Source organism: Marmota marmota, unplaced genomic scaffold (genome assembly GCF_001458135.2).
Source record: "Marmota marmota marmota unplaced genomic scaffold, marMar, whole genome shotgun sequence".
NCBI lineage: Eukaryota > Metazoa > Chordata > Mammalia > Rodentia > Sciuridae > Marmota > Marmota marmota.
Genome location: NW_025999977.1, coordinates 40,645,288 through 40,670,906, shown reverse-complemented (window position 1 = coordinate 40,670,906; position 25,619 = coordinate 40,645,288). Strand labels below are relative to the sequence as shown.

Sequence of the window (25,619 nt, the reverse complement as noted above, 5' to 3'; positions counted from 1 at the left end):
TAGGAAAGCTGGGAGCAGAGGAGGAGCATGGCAGAGAGCTTGGGGGTGGCGAAGAGAAGAATCACAAGAACAAGTCATGTTTCTATAGCTTCTTTCTTCCAAGGAGCCCAACGCCCCTGTGGGTGGATGCTTCGAGCTCTCGGATGATCAGAGCTACCTGGGGGTTTTGGACTTCTCCCTCCACCAGCGAGCATTTCTTGAATACTTGTCATATGCCGGGTGCTGAGGATCGGGGAGAACGCAAATTAGCAGAGGAGGTGGACTCACGTGGACAGGAATGTGAACTTGGGGATGGATGATAAGCCTATTTCTGAGCATAGATGCTAGGTATGGGGGTACGGTCTGGGAAGGCAGCAGAGAGGGCTAGCTTTTCCTGAGTGGTGGTGAAGGCCCAGGTGCACAGCATTCCAGGTAGAGGGACTCCTGCCAGGCTCGGAGGCCCGGGGGCACAAGGGCCCCAGGACTGTGAATACTGGCCTTCCTCTTTGCATGGGCCTGGGGCACCCATGGGGAGGTGAGAAGAGGCGAGGAAGATGCTCTGGTCTCAGTGTGGATGCAGGCTGCCGGGGGCGAAGCTTGGCCTAGGAGACCTACTAGCAGATTGGAGACTGTCAGTTGAGCGCTGCAGTGGGATGGGAGAGGGCAAAGAAGCTGCTTCAAGGGCACCTGCGGGAGATGGAAGGAGCCCTGGGTGTGGAGAGTGATGGATGGGGAGGATGGCGGGGCCACCCAATCCTGGTCTCTAGCTTAGGTGAAGGGTGGGCTGGGTGGTGTTAACTAGGGAAGGAGGAGAAGCAGGCTGTTTCAGCGATGCTGGGCAGGCCCTGTGTGGGCAATGGAGTGTGTGCATCTATTGCCAGGAGAATTGTGGGGGACTGGGACATAGATCTGGGCACCACTGGTGTGAGGGAGGTCTCAAGTGGATGAGTTATCCTGGAAACAGTGGATCCCTGAAAAGGAAAGAGGACCCAGGGCAACATCAACACCAGAAGATGAGCAGGGGGAGGGGGGTGGGGGTAGAGCAATATCCACGGCCTGTTGCCCACCATGGGAATGGCCTTCCTCTTTGCATGGCACAGTGTGAGAGCCTCGAACTAGGTTGGACTTGGGTTGGATCTGGTCCTGCTGATACTGACACAACCTTGGCACATAGGACATACCTCTCTTGACTCCATAACCCTTGAGCAAGCATAGAAGCTGAGTGTTACCAGACCTAGCATCATGCCAGCACACAGCGAGTTCCCAACAAAGTGACTTTTAATGCCATTTTAAAAAATGACCTGCACATAAAGAAGAAAACAAAAAAAATCAACGTTAAGTCCAAATACTCAGAATTCACCAGGGTTACCATTGAGGGACTTCACACCACGTCTTTCTTTAGGTTTGCATTCAGATGAAAGACCTTATGGAGGAGTGGAAGGAGAGGTAGATGAAAGCAAATTTTATGAAAATACGACCATATCCTATTTGTTATTTCAAAATGAAAAGCATGAAATTTAATCTTCCTAGGATTTAAGAGAAAGAAGCTGAAATAAAATGGAAAAATAGGCAGAACTTAGATCAATGTCAACTCATCATAAGAGATATTAATCCCTAAAAGATCCCCCTAAAGGGAGAGAGCATAAAAGCCATCAAAGGGTGAGAGTCATTATGCTCTGTATTTTTAGCGACATGTTTCCATTTCTGATGTCATGGGTTGACTGTTGGTGGCATTCTTAGTAAGTGCACTCCCTTCTCCCTCCACCCACCCCCCAATTTTGGTTGCTTACGTTATTTTTACTTTGACAGGTTTTATAACATTTCCATTCTGCTCTGCAAGCAGCGCTCACCTGGTTGCTATTCCGAGTTCTATTCTCAAATAGGTTTGAAGATCACCACCCCTCATTCTCACAGACGATCCACATTACTTAGTTATTAATTTACTGATTTTTTTTTTCTTTTGAGCACCTCTTGGTTGGCAGGGGGTAGTCACTGCACGCTACTTTCTGGAAGTGCCTGTGAGTGTTCATTTCCTGAGTTCTCTCGTGTTAGGAAAGGCCTGGCATTACACCTGGCTGACCACTTGGCTGGTGTGACCTTCTTGGACTACGTTTTTCTCTTTATGTTGCTTTCTTTTTTTATGGGGGGTTGGCAGCACCTGACAACTAGTGTCTCTTCTTTTATTCTCTGTATTCTGAACCAGCTGAAAAGAGAGGAAGAGCTGATATTAGAGAATGGGTCCTAGATGCACCAAACCCCAGATTGAGACATCCAGGGCTGAAGCCTGTTCCTGTGGAATTTCTGGCATAACGGGGAGTCGGGAGCGTCCTTGCTCCTGAGAGAAAGGAGGAAGGAGGATTGGGCTACAAGTGGCCCATTTTCTCCCTTCACCTCACCACTCAGAAGTTCCTCTGCCTCCAATATGCAGGAGCAAGGGTGGCCTGGAGCTTTCTCCATACCAGGACTCAGGATAAAAGGAAGCCGAATCTTCTTGTCTCTGTTGGCCTTGACCTCTCAATTTATTGAATCTATATTTCTAGGAAGTTTCAATTACAGCGTGAAACACTCTCAGGAACTCTGCTTCTACTTCTCAGGATATGTTTTCTTTCAAACAAATTTCTACATTAGTGAAAATATTGCAGAGAGACAATGTGAACCAAGGACATTGGATGGCCTTACGTGACTGTAATTTAAAAAGTGGAGGTTCATGTATAAGTGGTGGGTCAGAGGTCAGACCAAGGAATGCCAAGAAAGAGTAGGGGTTGAAGAAATAAAGGCAGAAGGTACAGGGTATTCTGTGGAGAGATTAGGAAATAAAGAGAAAGGGTAGTGTGTGGGAGGGCAGGAGGTGTACTGAGGAATTTTGCAATCTAAAAAGGCTCACACACATCTCTAGGCGGAGGGGAGGAAGCCAAGGGAGAAGGAGACATTAAAGATGGCAGAGAGGGCCTGATATGGTGGTGTGCGCCTGTAGTCCCAGCAACTCAGAGGCTGAGGCAGGAGGCTTGCTTGAGCCCATGAGTTTGAGACCAGCCTAGGTAACGTGGTGAGACTCTATTTTGAGAAGGGGAGCAAGAAAGAGGGAGATAAAAGAGAGGAAAGAGGGAAAAAGAGAGAGAGAAGCCTGGAGTGAGGGTACAGCAGGGGAGGTGGGCTACAGATACCCAAGGGGGGAACCTCTGGACAGAGTCTCCTGGAAGTGACAGAGGTGACCATGCAGGCTCATGGGGCGGGGGCAACAAGAACTCCCAACTCCCCATCTTCCCACATCAGAATGAGGTATGGCCATTGGCAGGAAGGGCTCTGAGGTGGGAAAGCTTTAGGACCAGTGGGGTCATTGTGTCCAGGGGAGCATGCCCATGAAGTCAAGGAACGTGAGGAGAGAGGATGGCGCGAGGCCATGAGGCTGGCAGCAGGGAGCCGGTAGCACCAGGAAGCAGGAGGGCCCTCGATATTTTGCCTACAGCAGACAATGGCGGAGAAATCTTCAGTAGTCCCTCTGCTTAACTTTCTTCTTTTTCCTGAAGACTCAAAGAAAGAAACCACACATTCCCACCTAATTCTAGGCCAACACCCTCCCTTTCAGTGAGGAGACTGATACCCAAGGCAGCCCCCAGAGGTACTGAGGATCCAACCTCCAAGCCCTCGGGGCTCAATGAGTACCTGAGATGTCACAGCAGAGGGGCAGAGCTGGCTCCCAGCACTCCTGGGCTTCCCTGGGAGTGTTGTGCAGGTGATTAGGACACTGGAATGAGAGAAGGGAGGATGTCGAGTTTCATGGATGAGGGTCTTAGGACATGTGCTAGAGGTCCCCAGAGCATGAGCAGTAGTCTTTGGTGTTCATTTAAGTCCAACTGTGGACATCACAGGTACCACAGGCATGCCATCCGCTCCTCTTTATTTGTTTAATAAGCAATTTCCTACCCACATACCATGTGCCAGACCTGGTACTGAGACCCTGTGTTACCTGGACGAGTAAAACACAAGCAAGCTCTGGCCCTGAGATGCTCACTGTCTGGTGGGGGACACAAGGAGATGTAAAGAGGCAGTAGCAGCACAGAGAGATGCCGCTCAAAGAGGGACTTCAGGGTGCAAAAGGAATGGATGCCACCCAGATCTAGGAGAGGTGGCAATCCTTAGAAGTTATGTTTGGAAGTCTTAAAAGAAAAGGGGTTGAGATGGATGGAGAAGATGGAATTCAAGTCCTGGTGGCAGAAGGCACACAGGAAGGACCTAGGTCATGAGAAGAGACCAGGAAGAAGAGAGAGCAAGTGAGCTAGAGAATCCCGTGACTCCTTAGGACTGGGGTGTAGGGTGGCTGCTGAGACTGGAGAGGCAAGCAAAGGTCAGATCCCAGACAGCCTCAGATGCTTTGCTAAGTATGTGACTTTGGAAAGTTCAATCTGATCAAAATATAGAAAATGGACTGGGGTGGGGAGCGGTAGGGTTGGGCATGCGGTTAGGAAATAGAGAGCCAGAGTCCAGATGAGGGGTGATGAGGCTGGGCTCAGGTGGAGCCACAGGACCTGGTTACCACCTGGACATGAGGAGATGGATGCCTGTGTTTCTGACCTGGCCAGTGAGGAGGGACTCTTCAGAGATGGGCCAGACTGTTGGGGAAGATGGAGGTGGGAGATCCTCCTGGGGGATGTCCAGGGAAGGTCTAGTGGATAGCAGTCTGAGCTAGAGGAGACCCCAGGTTGGAAATGTAGGTGAGGTGTGACGTGGTGGTGGTTAAGGCCATGGGTGCCATCACCAGGACAGATCCCAGGAACGAGGCACTTAAAAGGTAAGTAGAACACAAGGCTCATGAGGCGACCAGGAAGGAACCATCCGGGTGTGGGTGGAGACCGAGAGAAAATGACCAAGAGGGGTGTTTCCAGAAAGGAGAGGTCAGCCATGCCCACGGCTGCAGGAAGGCCCAGGATGATAAGGAATGTCCCCAGATCAGAAGCTACAAGGTCACTGTCAGAAACAGTTTCAATGGCATCCTGGGGGAAAGCCAGGTTTCAGAGGGCGGGGAGCTCAACGGGAGCCTGAGGGTTGTGCTGAGTGGAAAGGCATCCTTCTGGTGTCTGCCAAGTGTCGCTGCCCACACTCTGGACATTGCTGACTCTCCCTCTCCATGTGAGCTTCATTTAACCAAGGGTCTTGAGAGAGCCTGTGTCCCCAAGGGCCTCCACTTATCTCCTGTCCTTCTCACTGGGCTTCCATGGTGGCAGAGGGTGATGGAGCTCCTCGGGGACGGTTGGCACTCCAGAAGTGTGTTCAAGGCCTCCAGGCCATATGAATAGCACCATGTGAAGCTGAGGTGTTGGGGACATTCGATCCCAGGCCTCAGCTATCACAAATCTAACACCTGTGACATTTCATCAGCTGTACCCCCCAGTAGCTTCCTATTGTCTCTCAACTCTATAATGAGATGACTACTGCATGTCGAGGCTGAAGGAGGTCCCCCACATCTTCAGGCTGAAACGGAGGCCCACTGAGGGACAGTGATTTGCCTACAAGCTGAATGAGGGGCAGCAAGGGTGTTCTGGTCCCTGGGTAGGCCCCTAGTGTAGAAGATGCCCACCCAGAGACCTTGGTGCAAAGGAAGAGTCCCAGGTTCCTGTCCACTTGGCCTGAACTGGTCAGTGCACCTCAGGAGCCCTCCCAACACCAGAGGGGCCGCTAGACCCCTCAGGTCTTCGGGGCCTTTGGGAGCTCTTTGCTGATCTGCATCTCCCCCTCCCCCACTGCTACTGCAGGTACCGAGGCCATGTCCCTGGTGTTGACTTCTCCTTCGGCGCTCCCTACGGTACCATCACCCTCAAGTACTTCCAGGACCACCGCAATGCAGCCATGGATAAGAGCAGCTCTCCCCTCAGCAGTGGTGGCCACTTCCCCACCCTCTTCTCCCCCAACCCCAATCTGGTGCTGATTGACCGCTGGAAAACCTGGGACCGCTCCCTGAACTTGCCCAGCTACAATCGCTTCAACCTGGACGCCTACCGATCCAGAGAGCTTGCTCACTTCTACCAGGTGAACTGCCCTCGTACCTGCTGCCCCTGTTGGGGAGGGACAATGGCAGGGCTGGGGCATGTTGATTTACTTTCTCAGAGCCCCTGAGCCAGCAGGGAACCTGGGATTTTGGGAAGGGGGAGTGAGGGGGGCCTCCGGACTCTGCTTCCCTGACCTCCACCACCCAGGGGCTCCTGTGGATCCTGTTCCTGCTCATTCCCACTGCCACTGGAGCTGGGTCCTCCGGAGGTGTTCCTGACCTGACATCTGTCCCTTGTAGTACCCGGCCGTATGAACCCCTGCTCACTGAAACAAAAGGCCTAAGATTCACCCACAGGATGAAAATACATGAGCAAAGGCCCCTCTGAAACTCCCTACCCTGGTCCAGTCTACTGATATACCCACCTGGACCCTGTGCCCAGTGCACCTCCCCTGTCCCCAGGTCCTCTGAAGGTGAGCCCCAAGCCATACCAAACTACTTAGGGGGAGGAGAGGAGGAAGAAGCAGAGTCCCCAACACCCCCATTGCTCTTGTCCTGCTCCTTGTGGCTCTGGAAGCCATCCCAGTAGGGCCCAGGGGGCCTGAGCTGGACTTGACCCCTTGGTGGGGTGTGGGCTTATTCGATGCTGTTCCCAGAATGCTACTCTCTGCATCACTTTCTGTTACAAATGTCCCTCCCAGATGGATTGCAAGGACACAGGTGCCACCTGGTGCCAGGGCAAGGGATTTGTAGGGATAAGGCAGCTTCCTCAGTGGCAGGATGATGAGATGCCCTCAAACTCTGAAGAGCCATGGGGCCATCTCAGTGAGTCTGTGACAGCCCTTCCCTCCATCCTGGCTCACACAACAGAACATGCCCTGTCTAGGAGGGGAGGAGAGGGAGGAAGAGAAGCTTATGCTGCTGGTGTGGACAGCAGGTGTGCATGCCCCTGCTCACCTGGGGTTTCATACCTTATCTTAGCTGGTCCTTGTCTACTCTCTGCAGCAAAAGTGGTCTCTCTGTGTGTGTGTCATTATCCCCATTAGATGGACAAAGAACTGAGGCTCAGAGAGGATATCAGCAGGTTAGCAGTTGTGGTGGGACTCCAGGAGCTTTGGAGACTCCCCCAAGGACATTAGAGGAGACTGCTTTGCGTCTGCCTAGGTACAGCCTGGCATGTGCCTAAAGTCACTAACAATCTGTCATCTTTTCCTTGGTCGGGCTGCAGTTGGCACAGCAGCAGCGGAAGTACTACCTAGACAAGACCGGCACGGTGCCTCGGGTCCCCTACTTTGTACTACCTGTGAGGGAGCAGGAACGGTACCCCATCCCTACCGACCTGTGAGTGGCTGCTCTTTCCCCATCCACGCTGACACATCTTGAACAAACACCCCCCCCCACAGGCACCTGCTCCCACCCAGGGTTTTGAAGCACTTTGGCTGAGACCTGCGTTTACAACTTTGCCTTAAAGTGCCTGCAGTGCAAAGTGGCAGCTTCAGAGCAAGGGAGTCCTGGCTTCTGCAGCCTTAGGAGGGATGCCAGGAACCTGAATGGGCAGAACCAGGAAAAGTGCCATCCCGATCAGATGCACGGGGAGTTTAGAAGCACCCTCACTGATCTCTGGGGACTCTTTCTCTGGCAAGGCCAACTTTGCAGCTTCACTGGTCCAAATGTGGAGCGGCAGGGAGCTGCTGCCCTCTGGCGGACGCGGAGGGCACTTCAATAAATGAGGAATCCGTCCCCAGCTCCGCCCAGACTGGGTTTGTTTTGGGCGGGGCTGGAGAACAATTCCCTCACTTGGGACTTGGAAATATCTTGAAAGTTCAGTTGGGCATCCAACAAAATATAGAAGTTTCTCACAGCCCATCCTCCACATCTGCTTTGACCTGGGAGGGCGGCTTTCCTCCTAAGGCCAGCACTCCGCCCTGCTAGCTGATCCAGGCTGCCTCCTGCCACACAGGCACTGGATGACAAGGCCACACCGTCATGTCCTGTGGTAGAGGTGGGAGGGTGGTTGATGCCTCGCTAGCCTCCCAGCCCGTTCCTTCCCCGCCCCTCACAGCCCGACTCTTTGGGGAGGGACAACGTCAGGAGGTCAGTGGAGAGATTTGAGGATTCCAAACCGTGCTGACCCTACCAGGAGCCCCAGCCCTCGCTACCTTGTTTCAGATAAAGCCACAGCTGTTTCCATACAGTTTAATGGATTTTTAGAGACACGACTTTGTCTGCCTCTGGAAGTGCCTGTGGGGTAGATGGGTCTATTTTATAAACAGGGAACCTGAGACTCAGTGACTGCCTTGGAGCCTTGTGGCTGGATGGCCTGGCTAGCTGAAGGCCAGGTTTGAAAGGCAACTGTTCCTCCTGTGGCCAACTCTAGACTCTGGATTGACCATCTCCACTGCCTGGGATAGCTCTGGGTCCGTGAGTCCTTGGAGAGAGTGAGCCTGTCCTGAGGACAGGTTGCCTCTTGGGACCTTCTTTCCAGGATGTGCCCCTCCTGAAGCTGCAGGGAGCTGGTAAAAGCCCAGCTCTCTTTCTTTTCTAAAGTGCCGGCAGCCTGTGCTGCTGATGGTTCCATGCTCAGGGCAGATGATCAACAGGTGTTTGAGCATGAGGGTTTGGGGTCAGTTCTCTTGCCTGGGGCAAGTCTCTCCCCTCTGGAATTCCATTCCCATCACCACCACCACAACCACCACCACCATCACTATCACCACCACCACCACCACCACCACCATCACTGTCACCACCACCACCACCACCACCACCATCATCACTGTCACCACCACCACCACCACCACCATCACCATCATCGTCACTGTCACCATCACCATCATTACTTCTTGTAACACTTGTAGAGGATTTTCTTCTTGTCCAGAGTTATGTTAGGTGTTTTGTATGCAGTAGCTGGTTTACTCCTCAAAAAAAAAAAGCTAAGAGGTGATACCAATAGTGGTCCACTTCCAGCAGGAGATAGGGTCAGAATCCATGTCAGTTCTGTCTGACACCCACATCCTCATTCTTAACCACTGCACTACTATGTAAACACAAATCACTTTCCTCTCAAGTCAGGGTGACTCATCAGATTAAACCAATGAGCAGCCAGCAGGGCCAGCCCGGGCTGATGGTGGGCATGGCCTGTTGGGCCTTCTTCACCCTCCCTCCTGGCCACACTGCCTGACTCCAACTCCTTCCTCACATCCAGGCCTCCTCTGAGCCCAAAGAAGAAGTGGTACCTTTTAAGAAACTCCCCTGAGAACCTGAGGACCTACCAGACCTACCCATCGGGGAAGCGGGTGTCTGCACAAGAGCGGCAGAGGAGGGACTGCTCCTTTGAGTACAGATCATAATACCAGTGGCTGGCCCCTGCAGCCTCAGCCTGACTAGCTCGGCTCTCGGCTTGCTTGGAATAAAGTCTTTCGCCACGACCATCCCATGCACTTCTCCCCTGGATCCTAGGGGCATTTCACCACGATGGGAAAGTGCCCCGAGGGTCACTCTACAAGGTGTATTAAGAGTCTATGGAAAATTCAGCTCAAACCCAAGATCAGCAGTGCCCAGCTGCATCCTGGGGCAGGTAGAACCAAAGGGGAAAGGGCACCCAAACCTTAGTGGCAGGTCACTCAGATACATAGACCTCCTTTGTGTTTCTACCGGTGTAATCAAGGAAGCCAAAATGCACATCTGAAAGTGAGGGCAAAGTTGGGCTGGGGATGTGGCTCAGTGGTAGAGCGCTCGCCTCGCATACGTGAGGCCCTGGGTTCGATCCTCAGCACCACATAAAAATAAATACGTGAAATAAAGGCATGCTATCCCTAAGAAAAAGTGGCCCCAGAACAATTACACTGGGTGTGAGGTGGGAAGGAATTCTCTAGGGAGCCCTGGCTCAGCACTGTTTGACTCATGTGGTAACTTGTGAGGAAGATGTTCTTCACCTCAGTTCACTGATGAAGACATTGTCCAGAGATGTTGAGAAAGTTGCCCAAGCACACACAGTGAAGAAGGGATCCAACCAGGATTTGAACCCAGGTCTGTTTGATGCCCAAGCCCTGGTTTTTCTACTATATACTCTACTTCTGACCTATATGGAGACTGAGGGGCAGACTTTGGGACCCTGAAGGACACTGTGGAGGAGCATCATCTTAGAGAAGAAGGTGCTTGAGGCAGTTACTTCTTGCATTCTGCCTGGACTGACAGAGACAAGCTGATTTGGCATCTACCCTGAGGCCATTTCTAGAAGGGAGTGGGAGAGAGTGACCCAGGACTAAGCTACTCTTCAAGGATGCTATTTCAGGAACCCTCTACCTGCCCTGCCCTGGACTGGGTGTCCGGGTGGCCTTGGAACGCCTGGAGTATCTCCTTTCACTAGGTTGCTTTTTCACACCTCCTGGAGTCTCCTGCAGGGAGCAGGACACGGGTGACAAAGTCTCAGTAGACAGGCTTTAGGGCTGGACTCAGGAGTGCAACCACACTGCAGGGCTTCCCCAAAGTTCCACCTTCTGGATTGGATTGAGAGGCCCTGTTGCCCCTGAATGAGGAAGTCAGGACCCAGAGGCAAAGGGACTACAGCAGGGTTCAAGGGCACGTGAGGGTGAAACAGCCTTTCCTCTGTAGCCAGAGTTAACCACCTTCCCAAGGACAGGACAAATAAGGAAAATCCACGTGCCTATCAGGTGGGTATCTGATGACCCTGAAGTCCCCACAGGGGCTGCTTCTGTGTCCCAAAATCCCTGACCAGCTGAGCCCCCAAGTGTCTCTGGAGTGGCCAAATTCATCCCAGCACTTGGCTGAATAGCAAAGCAAATAAACCCTGGTTTCTGGTCACACGTGGTCTTATCCCAAGGGCCTGGGGTTGCCAAGTGGGGCCAAGATGTCTTCTTCATGGGACGAGGACAAGGAAGCCAGGCGCCAGCTGGAATGACAGCTATGTGCACATCTCTATGCCACTCTGCTCTGGGAGATGCTGGGTGGAGAAGTCCAGCAAAGGGACAAAAGGACAAATTCTTTCTTAATGAACTTCATCCCACTTGGCCTGGTCCCCTGTCCTGACATGAGGTTTGAACCCTGGCCTCAAAAGATTGCCATCCCAGCTTGCTCGGCGTCGTTGGCAAACTGAAGCCTTAGAACGAGCAGTTCTGAATGCCACGTTCTTGTGTCTGACCCTGTGTTCAAAAAGCAATGGATTAATGGGCTAAAGAAAGGGTTTTCCTTTGTTTTATTTAGAAAATAATATTCGGGAGGAGGCCAAAGTCATGTTTTAAGTCAGATCTCAGTGCCTGGAGGGGTGGGTTCCAGGGGTCTCCGAGAGGCTGCTGGATCAGGAGTTTGTGGCACATCAATAGCCCCAGAAGTGAATCCGAAAGGAGCTGAAAGGAAGAATCCAGAGGCTCATCTGGAGCCTGGGGTTCTAAAGGGCCCTCCAACTCGGGGCTCTCTTTGGTCCTGGAGTCCTCCCTAGCCCACCTCTCATGTCCCTTTCTCTGGTTAATGGCCCAAATGAAACTTCTTTAAGATTCTTTTAGCAACACTAGAATGCAAAAAGTTTTAGAACCTGATGGTGCTGGAACCAGTGGAAAGAAATGGGATTGACTCAAAGAGAAATACAAGGCAGACCGATGCCAGGTCCAATTTTGTGTAGTGGAGGAAGAAGAATTACCTTTGACTGGAGTGGCCCCCAAGTGTGTATCTCTAGGGTCCACCCAAGCTACAAGCCCTCTGGCTGCCATGTTGGAATGGGGAACTCTGGCCCCCATCCGGGTATATGGAAGCAGAGAGGACCACCTGATTCAACTGGGCCAATCCAACTCCCTCTCTCTGGAAATTCAGAGTTAGAGCTGAGAGAGATCACTGAGGAGTCACTGAAAGTCATTCAAAACCAAAGAGAGAGAAACCTGGCCACTGTAGGGAGGCCATTGAAGGTCTCCTGTCTGAAAAAGCAGAAGTTGCTCATTTGCAGAGGAGTGAGGTCAGAAGCAGAGATGCCCGGGGAGAGGTGGAGGAGCAGTTATTGGGGGGCTCCTGTCCAGGTGCTCTATGAGGCCCAGCTCTCTATTATTATTTTTTTTAATAATTTTTTATACCTTTATTTTATTGATTGATTTTTATGTGGTGCTGAGGATGGAACCCAGGTTCTCGCATGTGCTAGGCAAGCGCTCTACCCCTGAGCCACAACCCCAGCCCCTCTATTCTTGAGTGGGCATTCTTCCCTTCTATCAGAATCTCCTAGCTTATGAGACCAGGGGGCAGAACAGGGGCAGACGTAGAAGACATGGTCAACTGATGCTACCTCAACAGCCCTATAAGGGCTCTTTCATCCCAACTTGGGCTGCCTCTAGAGGGAGTGCACTTCCTGTAACTGAAGGATCCCCAAAGGACTGGAAAACACAGCCAGGGAAGTACGGAAATGGCCAGCCGTCTTCAGGGGATCCGGACCAAACAAGGCCATTAAGTCTCCTTCCTGCTCTCGTCTCGGAAGTGGAATTGGTTGCTTATCTCATTAAGTTTCTCTTCTTCTATGAGCATCTTCCAGCAGCACCTTCACTTTCCTGTACAAATCCCCACCTTCCTGCGACCACAGGGTAACTATGGCAAAGGCAAGCTCCCAGGTCAGTCCTGGAGCGCAGTGGCTCTTGGGAGAAGGTGTGCTGGCCGCCTGGGGACTTCTGAGGTTGGACCACTCCCATCATTTGCAAAGCCCTGGAATCCAGTCCTCCCCTCTGGGTTTTAGGTCCCCCGGGGTTGCCTAATTTCTCAGAAGCTGCAGCTTAATAATTCTGGAAGAATCTGCAAAGTGCCTTGGAAACTCGTGACTCCTTGGGGAGACTGAGATGCTCCACTGGCCAAGGGGAGACTGGGGGCCCTTCCTGAGCCCTCCCCCACCCACCATGCTGGGAACCCCTCCCCCTCCAGAACTCCTTACTTCATGAAATCTGGAGACTTGAACATTGCGTGTTCAAACTCTGAGAAGGACAGCATGTTGTCATTGTCCAGGTCTGACTCACTCAGGACCTGGCCAGGGGAAGGAGGCTGAGGGGAGCCTGGTGACAATGAGGCGGGGCGCGGGGGGGGGAGGAGAGAAATGCCCATGCAAGGGACAGCATATGCCAGGATCTCTGCCAGGTGCTTACACTCATCTCCTGGGGCCCTGTCCCACCTGTGAGGCCGGTTCTCACCCCTCACCCGACCCCCCGAGAAACAAGGCAGTGTGCCCTAAGGATCCAAGATCTCAGGGGCTGACTCTCACTCCTAGGAAGATTCTCCAGCACCATCTTGATAGTGAGGGCAGGGGTTCCTCCCACCTGCCCCATCGCCTGGTCACAGGCAGGGGCCCTGCACTGTTAGGGGCTCAGTCAGGTGGGAAGGTGGTGGTGATGCTGTCTCTTTCCTTCTAGTTCCCATTCAGACCAGAAACACTGGAAGGTTTTCACAGTCACTCTAGGACATCTAGACATGGTGTGGCTCTGGGACGAGGTGGGGAGGGGATGTTGTTATGTGTCCAGCTGCTCTTGGTCTATCTGCCTGCAGGAACCCATGTGGGTGGGAGGCCCCGAACTGGAGGGTCAAGCACATTGCTCTGGGGACCATGGAAGAGACTCGGGGGAAGGACAAACAATTGGGAGGTAGTTGCTTCCACCTATGTGCCCACTCCTCAAGGCACCTTGTGCGGCCCACCCCTGTGGCAGCCACCAGGGAATAAGTGGTCCAAAGGCCAGTGTGCCAATCTGCTTGAGGCTCAGCCTTGGGTCTCCTCCCAAGTGGGTGGTCTGATACCCAAGGGCTTTGAACCACAAGGCACCCAGGCCCTGCCCTTCAGCTCTCGAGTACACACGTGGTGTGCAAGGTCCATCAGCATGTCCTCAGACACGTCATCGCTGTTCAGCAGCCGTAGCACAATCCTCTGCAGGTCCTCCTCATCGATGAAGCCGTTCTCATTAAAATCTGCAAAGAGGAGGTAGGTGGTGATGGGAGTTGTGGGCCTTGAGTCCCAGAGCCCAAGACACAGAATCCCATCAGCCTCTGGGAAGCTGAGCAGGGCCCAACTACCTCAGACGGGGGGACCTGGGCAAGCCCACAGGGCAAGGCATGACCAGATGGGCAGGCTATAGACAAATTAAGTGTTAAGTAACGTGGCAAAAATAACAGTCATTGATTGAGTGCATAATACACGCTCAAGTCTGTACCAAGAACTTGACCTATTTTAAGTCACTGAATCTTCCCAATCAACCTTTTATTAGTCTTATTTTATATAAGTGGAGACTGAGGCATGAAGGTATCATATGGTTTGTTCACACTGCCATAAAGTGGAAAGGTGGGATTCAAACTCAGCTAGTCCTGAGTCAACCACATGCTATGGAGATCTTCATCTCAGAACTCAGAGCCTTGTGTATGTTAGGCAAGTGCTTTACCTGTGAACTCACCCCTCATCTGCTCCCAGTGGTTTTAGAAGCTATCCTATTTAAACTAGATCTGCTTAGGGTTTCCTGTCATTGACCACCAAATCTAATCCTAATTCATTATCAGAGCCTCAGTTTCCCCATCTGAAAAAGGGAATAATAGTAGTACCTCCCAAGTTGCTGCAAAGATTAAATAAGGAGACACATCCACCTGGCATGGGGTCTGGAACACAGATGGTGCTCAACACAGAAGACAATGCTTGTACTGTAAGGACTCAATTCGACATCACTTGCTGATTATTCAGCACTAAAAATACAAACCTTAGGGACTGTGTAATGTCCCACCTTGAAGAACAGGAGCTAGATAGGCATATACTGGGCTATTAGAAGACTTGATGTCCAGAGTTTGCTGGTGCCACAGGGTCCTTCAATGGCAGAGTCACCATCTCTGTTTCCGAAGGTAGAATGTAGGTGTGGAGGGCACAACTGACCCGTGGCTCCTTAAGCAGTGCCTTTTCCCTGGCTGGATGTTTATCAGCCTCAAGAATTGGAGACTGAGGCCCGAGTGGTTCGTGGAGATTCTCTGCTCACAGTTTTGCATCGTCCACCACAGGAAATGGCTCAGAGCAGGTGAAAAAGGCAGAGGGACCTGGAGGCAGCCACAGCCGCAGTGACACTGCACCACTGGCAAGAAACTCCGAATTCTCTTCTTGAGACCCCGCAGTGTCCCCAGGCATCCTGCTGGCCCAGCTCCCATATGCAGAGACTGCAGCAAATGACATGGCTTTGGTCCCAAGCCATCTGGAAACAGAATAATTTGCTGGAGCAAATGTAGTCCTGGACAGTTCCTCTCCTTTGGGGGTGCAAGGGCAGAGCAGCCTGGGAAAGGGCTAGAGGCGGGAAGCTCTGGGCCACTGGCCAGGTCCCAGCCCATGCCACCCCAGCAGCCTTAGGAGCTGCAGCGTTGGACCACTCAGGAGGAGGTGGAGACTTTCTCTTGGGAAACACCAACAGCAGGATGCTTAGGAATCTGGTGGAGTCAGGGCTCAGCCGTCATGTCCCTCCAAAAGACTCTTGCCATCATCCTAATGTCTCTGTAATTCTTGCTCTTTGCAATTGACAAGGTATTGTTATTAAAATTGGCCCATTGGCTGAGGGGGACATGCATTCACTGCTATTCCCAGGAGAACTGGGCTTTCCTCCCTTGTCTCTCCCAATCACCAGCATTCTGTGGCTGTGTCAGGTTTAGAAAGATGTGGAAAGATCTGCCACCAGTGCTTTGCCCAAGGGGAATCCACAACTGGTGGGGACTATGCTGATTGGAGCAGAAGGTTGTGGTTGGGGTATTGGTCTCTGAAATGTGTAAAATCTCCCCGCAGTGTGGAGAGATGGGGGATTATCAGCTGGAGGCTAGAATGTTCCTCAAAGCAGAAACTGGAGGCCAGGAGGTAAGATCCAGGGAGGTGCAATTTCTTGCTGAATTCTTGACCAATTTTGCCCCCCCCCCCCGTGTCTTCTTACTAACAGAAATGTTATTCCAGATGATACTATGTTCAGCTTAAAATATGTCACTTTCCGGGTTTCCTTGCTGCTATGGGTGGCCATGTGACATTGTTCTGGCCAATGAAATATAAATCGAAGTTTCTGGGTGGGGTTCTTAGCTTGTGAAAGGAAAATGGATTCACCCGTGTATTTGAATGCACATTTTGTTCTTATCCCTTCTCTCGTGCCCTTTTCTTCCTGCCTAGAATGAAGATAAAATGGCAGAGAAGCCATTCTGTGATCATGAGGACTGTGGTCCCATACTTTTGAAAGATTAGGAAGGTTAAAGGAGCCTGGGTCCCTGATTGCCACCTGGAATCATCGCCCCAACTCTGGAATGCCTGATTTCAGGCTTTTTTTGTTTTTCAAAACACGAGCAGCGTGAAGAGTGACTGAATGTAACACTGATGTTGTAGCAGACTGAGCAATAACTCTCAAACTCTGCTGCATATTAGAAACACCAGGAAGTACTCAAATACCATTACATCAAATCTCTGGAGCTGGGGCCCAAGCACCTGTTTTTTTGTTTTGTTCTGTTCTGTTTAACTCCCAGGTGATTCTAATGTGCAGCCAAGTTTGAGAATCACTGAGCTAAAGCAGTGCTTCTTAAGACTTTCAGGTGCAAAAGAATCTCATGGGATCTTGCTAAAAATGCAGATTCTGATTCAGTGGGTGTGGGCAGAATCCAAGGATCTGCATTTCAAACAGGTTTTCTGCTAGTGCCGATACTGCTAGACCACGGGCTACACCCAGAGTTACCAGGAGTGAGAGTATTGAGTTAGGCCTTGGACTTTTGCTATGAATCATCACCGTGACTCTGACTATGATCATCCCCTACTTCTGTCTTTGCCATCTCTTCCTTCTTTTTATTCATTTTCTTCTCTCTTCACTGTAGAGCAAGACCACCTGGACTTACTGAGCAGTCCCCATGTGCCAGGCATGAGGTACAGGGATTCACGAGTTCCATTTCTAATCTCGCTGACAGCTTGTGAAGCCACAAATCTTCTGAATCCAAAGAGATTTGTCCGGGTGCCTCTGATGCAGCCTGGCGTCTATGAGTCCCCTGGCATCTATTTGCAAGCCGATTTGCATGGAGGTGTTGAGCTTTTTGTTTTCCTGTTTGGGCTCCACGGGGAGGGAAACCTGGAGACAGCTGGAGAAGTCACAGGGACACAGGAGGGCAGTGTGGTGTCTGATCCTTGACCTGACCCGGTCATGCAGCTCTCCCTGATTCAGAGCTGACCATGGTACAGCCCCCGTGCTGGAAATCTGGAGATGTCCTGCTGCTCCTATAGCCCCTGAGGGGTTTGGGGATTTTGTTTGGTTGGTTCTGGAAACCTTGGAAAGACAGCAGAGCAGACATCTTTTAGGACATCTGCCCAGCGTATACTTTACCATTGCTGAGAAGAGTCCCCAACCCAAGCAGCCAACTTCTGGGGCCATGTTTGTTCACGTCTCTGTTTCTTTTTGGATATAGGGGAGCAAGTTTGGTTTCCCAGCCCAGGGCAGCAGATCATTGATTTGGCTAAGCCAATCAGCACCTGCTGAGAAAATGGAGGAGGAAACAGATGCTGAGGAGCCCACAGGCCACATGGGGTTGGGGGTAATCACTTTTGGCTCTTGGGCACAGAGGCATAAAAATCAGATCTGAGAAAGAGGAAGTTCTTAGAGAGCATAAGATGAGAGAGACCAGGCAGCCACAGCGAGGAAAAAGTGGCTGCTTCCCAGCTATATCCTGGCCCCTGAGGGGCTTCACTTCTCCACGGGTTCTATACTGCTTGGACAAACTCCAGTGTCCCTAGCCACCCATGCTCCACACCTCTATTTTGCATGGGTGAGGACTTGACTTGCTCGCAACCAATAGATTTGGCCAAGGTGATGAAAAGTCACTTTCATGGTCACATTATGCTATGTAAGACATCTGACAGCAAAGTGACTCAAAGCTCATTCTCTTTCACTATCTTTGAAGAGTAAGTGGCCATGTTGGGAGGCCCATGTGGCAAGGAGCTGAGGGCAGCCTCCAGCTGATAGCCAACCAGGGGTCAAGGCCCAAAGTCTTATGGACACAAGGAAATGGATCTGCTAACAACCTGAGCCAGCTTGCAGGTAATTGTTCCTCTTCAGAAGCGAATGCAGCCCAGAGAGAACCTTGATGACAGTGTTGTAAACCCTAACAGAAAGACCCACTCAGTCATGCCTGGGCTTATGACCCCTAGACATTGTGGAATCACTCATATGTGTCATCTAAAGCCTCTAAGTTTGTGAAAATTTCTTATTCAACAATGGAAAACGATTATAATGCGATTCCCTATCAGTTCCTTTCATGTGGGTAAATTTCTGTGACTTGTAACTTGAACACTCTTGGCTGAGACAAGAATGAACAGGGAGCCTGGACCCGTGTTCCCCCAGAGGAGCTGCCCTGTTCAGAACTGTGTAGCAGGGGCTTGAGCTCACACAGCTGCCACCGGTGGTGGAAGAAATGACAGAGAATAGCAGAAAACAGTGGGAACTATCTGAAGACTTCTAGAAATACTTGCAAGAAAGGAAAGAGGAAGAGTGTCATGGACAGGTGGGGGCTACTTTGGGTATGTGATTTCATTTTTACTTATCCTTCCTGGAATTTACTATGAATTTGTGTCTTGTATCAAATTTAGGAATGTGGTTCATTATTTCTTCAAGTATCTTTTCTGTCCCATTCATTCTCTCCTCTCCTTCTGAGATTCCAATTGAATATATGTTAGATCTTTCCATTGTCCTACATGTCTAAGGCTCTATTCTTTAATTCTCTCAATATTTGTTCTGTTATTAAGATTAGATTACTCATGTTTACAGATTCTTTCCTGTCATCTTAATTCTTTTGCTAAGCCCATTCAATGAAATTTTCAGTTGTTTTGTTTTTCAGTCCTATAATTTCCATTTCATTCTTTTTTGTAGTTTCTATTTCTCTGTTGTGATTTCTTATTTTTTAACTAATTATGAGTATATTGAGTATATTTGCTTTTGCATCACTGGGCATGGTTATTGTGATGGTTAGTTGTATGTGTTAACCTGACTGAGTTAAGGAATGCCCAGATAGTTGGGAAAACTTTATTTCTGGGTGTCTGTGAGGATGTTTCCAAAATAGATTAGCATTCGAATTGGTAGATTGAGTGAAGAAGATCATACTCATCAATGTGGGTAAGCATCATTCAATCCATTAAAGGGGATCCCAGTAGAACAAAAAGATAGAAGAAGGGAGAATTCACTCTTCCTATATGAACAGGCCATTTATCTTCTCCTATCCTTGGACATCAGCACTGATTCTTGAGGCATTGGACTGAATTAAACCAACAGCTTTCCTGGTTATCCAGTGTGTAGACAGCAGATCATGGGACTTATTGGCCACCTTCATCATGTAAGTCAATTCCTGCTGTGGTTTAGATATGAGGTGTCTCCCAAAAGCTCATGTATGAGATGATGAAGAAATGATTGGGCTACGAGAGCCTTAAATTAATCGGTGCATAAATCCAATAATATGGATTAACTAGAGGTTAACCATAGGCAGGTAGTGTGTGACTTAGAATTCGGCCACAGGGTGCTTGCCTTTGGGGTTTATATTTTGTCCCTGGTGAGCACAGCACTCTCTGTGCTTCCTCATTGCCATGTCCTGAGCTGCTCTCATCCTCTATGCCCTTCTGCCATGAGTTTCTGTCTCACCTTGAGCCCAGAGCTATGGAGTTGGCTGACCATGGACTGAACCTCTGAAACCATGAGCCCCAAACAAACTTTCCCTTCTGTACGTTGTTCTTGCTAAGTCTTTTTGTCACAGCAATGAAAAAGCTGACTAAAATGTCCTGAAATCAAAATCAATCCCCCCATCTATCTCTGTCTCTATCTCTATCTCTCTTTCTCCCTCACTATTAGATAGGTTTCTTTAAAGAATCTGGCTAAAATACAGTTACAATAGCCATGTAAAAATGCTTGTCAATTAATTTCAACACCCGGATCAAATCAGAGTCAGTCTTCCTTCTTGAGAATGCATTAATTTTGAAAGAAAATTTTTGTATATTGTGTAATCTTGGATTGCATTTTGGATATTATAGATGTTTGCTGTGGAGACTCTGTATTCTGTTATATTCCTCCAAAGAGTGCTTAATTTTTGCCTTTAGTAGGCAATTTGTTGGACTCAGACTGCAAATCAGGGGGCCTTGTTAAAATGTAGTAGTTCCTCAAATCTTAGTTCAGTTTCTTATCCTTAGTAAAGTTGCTTTGCGTTTGTGCCTATATAGATATATATCATTTAGAAGTCAGAAGAGATCTCTGCTGAGCTTATGAAAAAAAAAATGGGCTCCTTTTCTTTGGCTTCCTTCTCTCTGAACTCTCCTCTTACTTTCCAGGGGTTAGTTGTCCCAAACACTCTGGTTCTTCAAGTCAGAATGAATTCAGGGTTTTTATCAGCCTGTGTAATTTGGCTCATGGATGCATGAGGACAGGAGAAGATGGGTGTCTCAGCTCAAATGGAAAGAGTGATGCTGAAATGTACAAGTCTGTATATGTAAGCCACAGTGCACTCAGAGCCTTGCACACAGCTTGTTTGAACTCTTCTCAAGATTTCTTTTGAGAATACCCAGTGTGCCACCTATGGTAAGGGAACATTTACCTGGTGAAGAGCAGAATGTTAGCAGAGCCCTGAGACTATCCCAGACAGAATCAGAGACCCCCCCTGCAAATAAAGTCAAAGGACCTCAGAGCTGATCTACTTCAAGTCCTTCATTTTAAATATGAGAAAAACCAAGCTCCAGGGAAGTGGAATGATGTGTTCAAGATCGCTTGGCCATTTGTTGTTGACCTAATTCTAGTGTTCATGTTTCTTAACTTCTCACCCAACACTCCTTCTGCTGAGTAAACATAACCCCTTCCTACTCATCTGTCATTCTCTTCCTCTCTCTCCCTCTGGCCCACCCTTGCTCTACCACCACATATCAACCCCAATGACTCCATTGACCTGAATAGCATGGATGGGAGGGCACCCTCCATTGAGGTTGTAGTTCTCAATTATTTTGTTATTCCACAGTACTTGAGAAACATGATACATACCCACAAAGACCCAAGTAAACCCCAGTCAACACCATCCCATCAATGAACTGATGTTGCTGGATTCCAGATGTGGTAAGTATGCCTACCCCCTCTTACCACAAGTCGCCCATAGCACCCACCGTAGATACGAAAAGCATACTCAATCTTCAGGCTGGGGCAGGCCTGCTCACTGAACACAGAGGCCATGCCCAGCACATCCTCAAAGGAGAACACATCGTCATGTGAGAACACTTTGCAGATGCGGTCTCTGAAAGGGTTGACCTGTGGGTGGGGAGAAGGAGAGGGAGGGAGGCCTATCAGGGTCGGGGTCGTGCTTCCCTGAGCCTCTCCCATCTGTCACAAGCACTCTGTCCTGGGTTTGAAAAGAAAACAGCAACAACCTAAAGATTGGGGTAGGTGCTGACTCAGTGAGCCAGGACCCCGGGTATGATGGGGGTACCTGGGATGAGGGATGAGAGCCCCTACCTGACATCACTCTCCTCACTACTGTCTCCACTTGCCTACACATTCCAAAGGCTTTATTATTATTTTTGTGTTGTGTTGTTTTTTTTTCTTATGGCTATTAATTTGTCTCCATTTTATGTAGAAAGCTTGGAAAATGAAAAGAATAGGACAAGCCTCATCTGTAATCGACTCCCTCAGAATAAGCCGCTGTTGACATATTATTTAGAAGCAAGACAGACATGGGTTTCAGTCCTGGTGTCACTGTTTACTACTGAATGACTTTAGTTTAGACAAATTACATAAGCTCCCAGAACCTGAGGTTTCTCATCTACAAGATAGGGTGGGATTATAACTGTATCTGCCTAATAGGATTGTCATGAGGATTAAGCAGGGTAGGTTTCAAGTTGCACAGTGTCTGATAAATACCAACCAGCAAATGAGAGCTGATAGTTGTTACCTAATTGAAATAGATACCATAATTTGCATAGCAATTTTCATTAAAAAAAAAAACCAACTATTTCTCAAACTAAGTCCCCAAATGAGGAAGGGTGACTTTAGAAATCCTGGCTCCCCTAAACTGGGCCTGCTAAGCAAATAGCATTCCAGTTGCTTTCCTGCCAGCTCCGATGCAGCTTGCTGATACTGCTTGCTACTCTCTCTCAAGGCCCAGGAGTGGGCTTTGGGATAAAGGGGGCGGGGCAGACCTCATGAGGGTTTGGATCTTAAATGTCCCTCAAAGTCCCACTTGTTGAAATTTTGGTCCTCAGTTTAGCACCATCAGGAGGTGGTGAAATCTTTCAGAAGTGGGTCCACTTGGAGGTCTTAGGTCATTGGGGGTGTGGCCTTGAAGAGGACAGTGGGAATCAGCCCCTTTCTGTTGTTCTTGACTTGGCTTCCCAACTGTCATGAGGCAAACAGCTTCCTTCTCCACATGTTCCTGCCATGATGTGCTGCCTCCCTGCAGGTCCAAAGCAACGGGGCCAACCAACACTCGAGTAAAACCTCCAAAACTATGAGGCCAAACAATTCTTTACTCTTTTTAAGTTGATTATACCAGGCATTTTGTTACAGTAATGGAAAACTGACTAATACTGGATTTAAGGGGGAACTGCAGAGAACAATCTTGGAAATCTTTACAAGTGGCAAGTTCATCTTTGGCACCCTCCTCCACTGATTCTCAGTGCCCCTAATTCATTCTCATTTCCAGGAACTCCTTCCCCCAGTTGCTCAGGGGCCCAGCCCTTACCTGTTCTAAAATTATATCATCTGCTGGCAGATCTTATCAGAACCCAACTCTGCTCCCTTCTTCCAAAATGACCCCAATACCTGCTGCCTCTACCCCAACCAAAATCCCTTTTTTCTTATATGTGCCTCAGTGGATGTGAATGGCCACTAGTTCCTTAATCTTCCAAATTTCTAGGTGGTTGAAACAACTGTGGTTGATTTTTCTGAGTCCCCCTTTCACTGACAATGTATCTCTTTAAGCTCCAGGCTTCATGCAAAAGCGTTCACCCAGTTCCTCTGATCCAAACATGTGTTGGCTGTCACCTTCTTTGTGGGCATCCGGGCTCACCCAAACCCCAGGGCTCAGTACCCCTGTCTGAAGCTCCTTTGGGCTGTACTAGCTTCAGTCAATGCTCAGCTTTCTGGTTTAGATTGCTTCATTTGTAGTGTGTGATTTTTTTTTCTTTCATTCCTTTAGAACTCGGCTACATATTCAAAAGTGTGATCTTATTTTATTCATATTTCTACTTATTTGAGGTGTTTGGGAGTCATTCTGTGTCATCTCAGGTGGCTATATAGTTCTCAAACTAGTGAGCATCTAGTCACCTGGGGTTCTTATGAAAAACATGAATTCATGTAAGCCAGGTGCAAAGATTCAGCTGGGTGAGAGGGGTATGTTCTAGAGATTTAGATTTAGACTGCTGTACAGTCTAGTTTCCAATTGTGGGTTGTGTGCTTGAAAATTTGTTCAAGAGAGTGCATGGAATACACACACACACACACACACACACACACACTTGTAAGCTCTTACCCTCTAAGATCCTATGTTGGAACATCTGAGATGTAGCTCAGTATTATAGATTGAATTGTGTCCTCTCCACATTTCATATGTTGAAGTTTCTAATACAGAACACCTGAGAATTTGACCTTATTTGGAAATAGAGTTCTTGTAGGTGTAATTCATTGGATTAAGGTGGGGTCACATGAGGGGAGGTGGGCCCCTAATCTGACTGATGTCCTTATAAAAAGGAGAAATTAGGAACACCAAGACACACATTCAGGGAGAACTCATGTGAAGATAAAGGTAGATCTCAGGGTAGTGCTTCTGCAAGCCAAGGAATGGCAAACATTGCCAGCAAACTAGCAGGCTGGGGGAGCACCTCCCTTCTGGTGCTCAGCAGAAGCCAATGCTGTCTACACCTTGATCTTTAGACTTTTAGCCTCCAAATTATGAGACAATAAATTTCTGTTGTTTAAGCCACATAGTGTATAGCATTTTGTTATGGCCACCTTAGTAAGCAAAACACACAGAAATTTGCCATGTAAAGAAGATCCCCAGTTAGTGGGAGTCCATTACATGCATTATATATACCTAATTTTATAAAAATTTATAATATATATACAAATCTCACAAATATATGTTGCAGGTGTGGCCAGGGTCCAGGGGAATCCAGGCTGACCTCTAGAACCTCCAGACAAGCTCCCCTCCACCTAGATCCTCCATTCTTTTACCTCAACATCCCCAGAAATGCTTTGTTTGATGCCTTCAATTAAAGCTGATAAGCCTTATCTACTGTGACGTGTTCCAGGTCACATGGACCAAGCTAAGTAGCTTTGCAGATTACATTAGCAATTTTTAACTACATTAACTTTTCTCACAAATGGATACGTGGCTTAACGAGATTCCTACCAAGGACAACGCATTGGAGATAATGCTTATAATGCAAATTCAAGTGAACAAGAAAGTGTCAGCGCCATTCCCTCTCCTACTCAAAATACCAGTTTTTCTCTAAGAGATGGAAACCTGGGAATCCAGTCAGATATAACAAGAAGTCTCTGCATCAATTCTCTGTGCTCAGACAGGTGCAAAGCAGGTCAACAAGCTCACTGCCAAAGCACATTTTCATCCAGGAAATGAGATACAATCTTCCTTTCCCTGGGGCCTCCTCCATTGCTTGAGTTTGCTAGAAGTGATGGGAGGGAGATGGTTGCCAGGAGGCCAATTCATTTCTCCTTTGACTCATATCACGTGACTTATCTATGCACGCACACACACACACACACACACACGCACGCACCCCCTTCATTTTGTAGTGAGTGGAAGCTGGGCAGTTGGGGTGATTATCTGATGGCAGTAAGAAAATAAACCAACATGGTGAGCCTGTTGGAAGATGCAGAGAAAATATTGTTGAAGATGTGGGAACTAAGCATTAGAACAGATTTCACACTGCAGAAGCTTTTCTAAATGTTAGGTAAAATACAGATGATTCCAGTATGGTTTACTGGATTCTGTTTCAATAATGAAATACATGAAGAACCACATGACTGCAAGCCACTAAAGAAAAAGGTGTTATGCATTGAAGAGTAAATTGCTTCTTTAATAAAAATGCCATTTATGGGTAAAATTGAGTGTAGTCATTGATGGAAAGATTGCTCCATGATGAAAAGAGAGGATGACACGTGTGAAACTAATTCCCTATAGGATTTCCCGCAGGTTACTGTGGCTAAGAAGATAAATCCAGGGGACTTGGGATACAGCTCAGAGGTAGAGTGCTTGCTTAACATGCTTAAGACCTGGGCTCAATCGCTAGCACAGTATGCATGCATGCGCACACATGCAAGTACAGAAAATACAACAGAATGCATTGATATGGTTAGTTTTTCTAAAACAAAAGAGCGTTTAAAATATATTAAAAATATATGCAATGATTTGTAATCAGAAGGGAAAATCTCCTGGACCACACAGAGGTTTGCTGGTCATCTCTTGGCAGAGTTCCTAAAGGACCCATCAAACTTAAAGATGAGGGATATGTTTTTGTTGCATAAAAAGAGGCAGGAGGATTGCAGATTCAAGGCCAGCCTCAGCAAACTAGCAATACGCTGTCTCAATATAAAACATATGAAAAGGACTGGGGATGTAGCTCAGTGGTACAAGTGCTCCTGGGTTCAATCCTCAGTACCAAAAAAAAAAAAAAAAAAAA

The 25,619-nt window shown here is 48.7% G+C and overlaps 2 protein-coding genes across 4 annotated transcripts in view; one reads left to right on the top strand and one right to left on the bottom strand.

Moving 5' to 3' along the window:
• Positions 1–4,721: 4,721 nt before the first annotated feature.
• On the top strand, positions 4,722–9,309 carry Fam166c (family with sequence similarity 166 member C). The gene is made up of 4 exons (XM_015479419.1): positions 4,722–4,768; positions 5,730–6,003; positions 7,191–7,303; positions 9,165–9,309. The coding sequence occupies exons 1-4, from the start codon at positions 4,722–4,724 to the stop codon at positions 9,307–9,309; spliced, it is 579 nt and encodes a 192-aa protein (XP_015334905.1).
• Positions 9,310–11,157: 1,848 nt separating this feature from the next.
• Positions 11,158–25,619, bottom strand: part of Cib4 (calcium and integrin binding family member 4) — a 51,555-nt gene continuing 37,093 nt past the window's right edge. Inside the window, exons 4-7 of one of the 3 annotated variants that reach the window (XM_015479489.2) lie at positions 21,090–21,231; positions 13,788–13,897; positions 12,879–12,967; positions 11,158–11,325 (exon numbers count right to left, since the gene is read on the bottom strand). In XM_015479489.2, the coding sequence (XP_015334975.1) occupies positions 11,295–11,325; positions 12,879–12,967; positions 13,788–13,897; positions 21,090–21,231 (372 nt within the window). In that variant the 3' untranslated portion in view covers positions 11,158–11,294. Of the gene's footprint in view, positions 11,326–12,878; positions 13,898–21,089; positions 21,232–25,619 lie in introns of all 3 variants that reach the window. The other 2 variants (XR_007348149.1, XM_048804682.1) reach the window with 2 other exon arrangements.

Excerpts from the sequence above, each read along its gene's own strand:
- Fam166c (XM_015479419.1), top strand. The coding sequence starts at position 4,722 with ATGGGTGCCATCACCAGGACAGATCCCAGGAACGAGGCACTTAAAAG. Across the intron at positions 6,004-7,190 it reads AGCTTGCTCACTTCTACCAG|TTGGCACAGCAGCAGCGGAA; the intron begins GTGAACTGCCCT and ends GTCGGGCTGCAG. Across the intron at positions 7,304-9,164 it reads TACCCCATCCCTACCGACCT|GCCTCCTCTGAGCCCAAAGA; the intron begins GTGAGTGGCTGC and ends CCTCACATCCAG.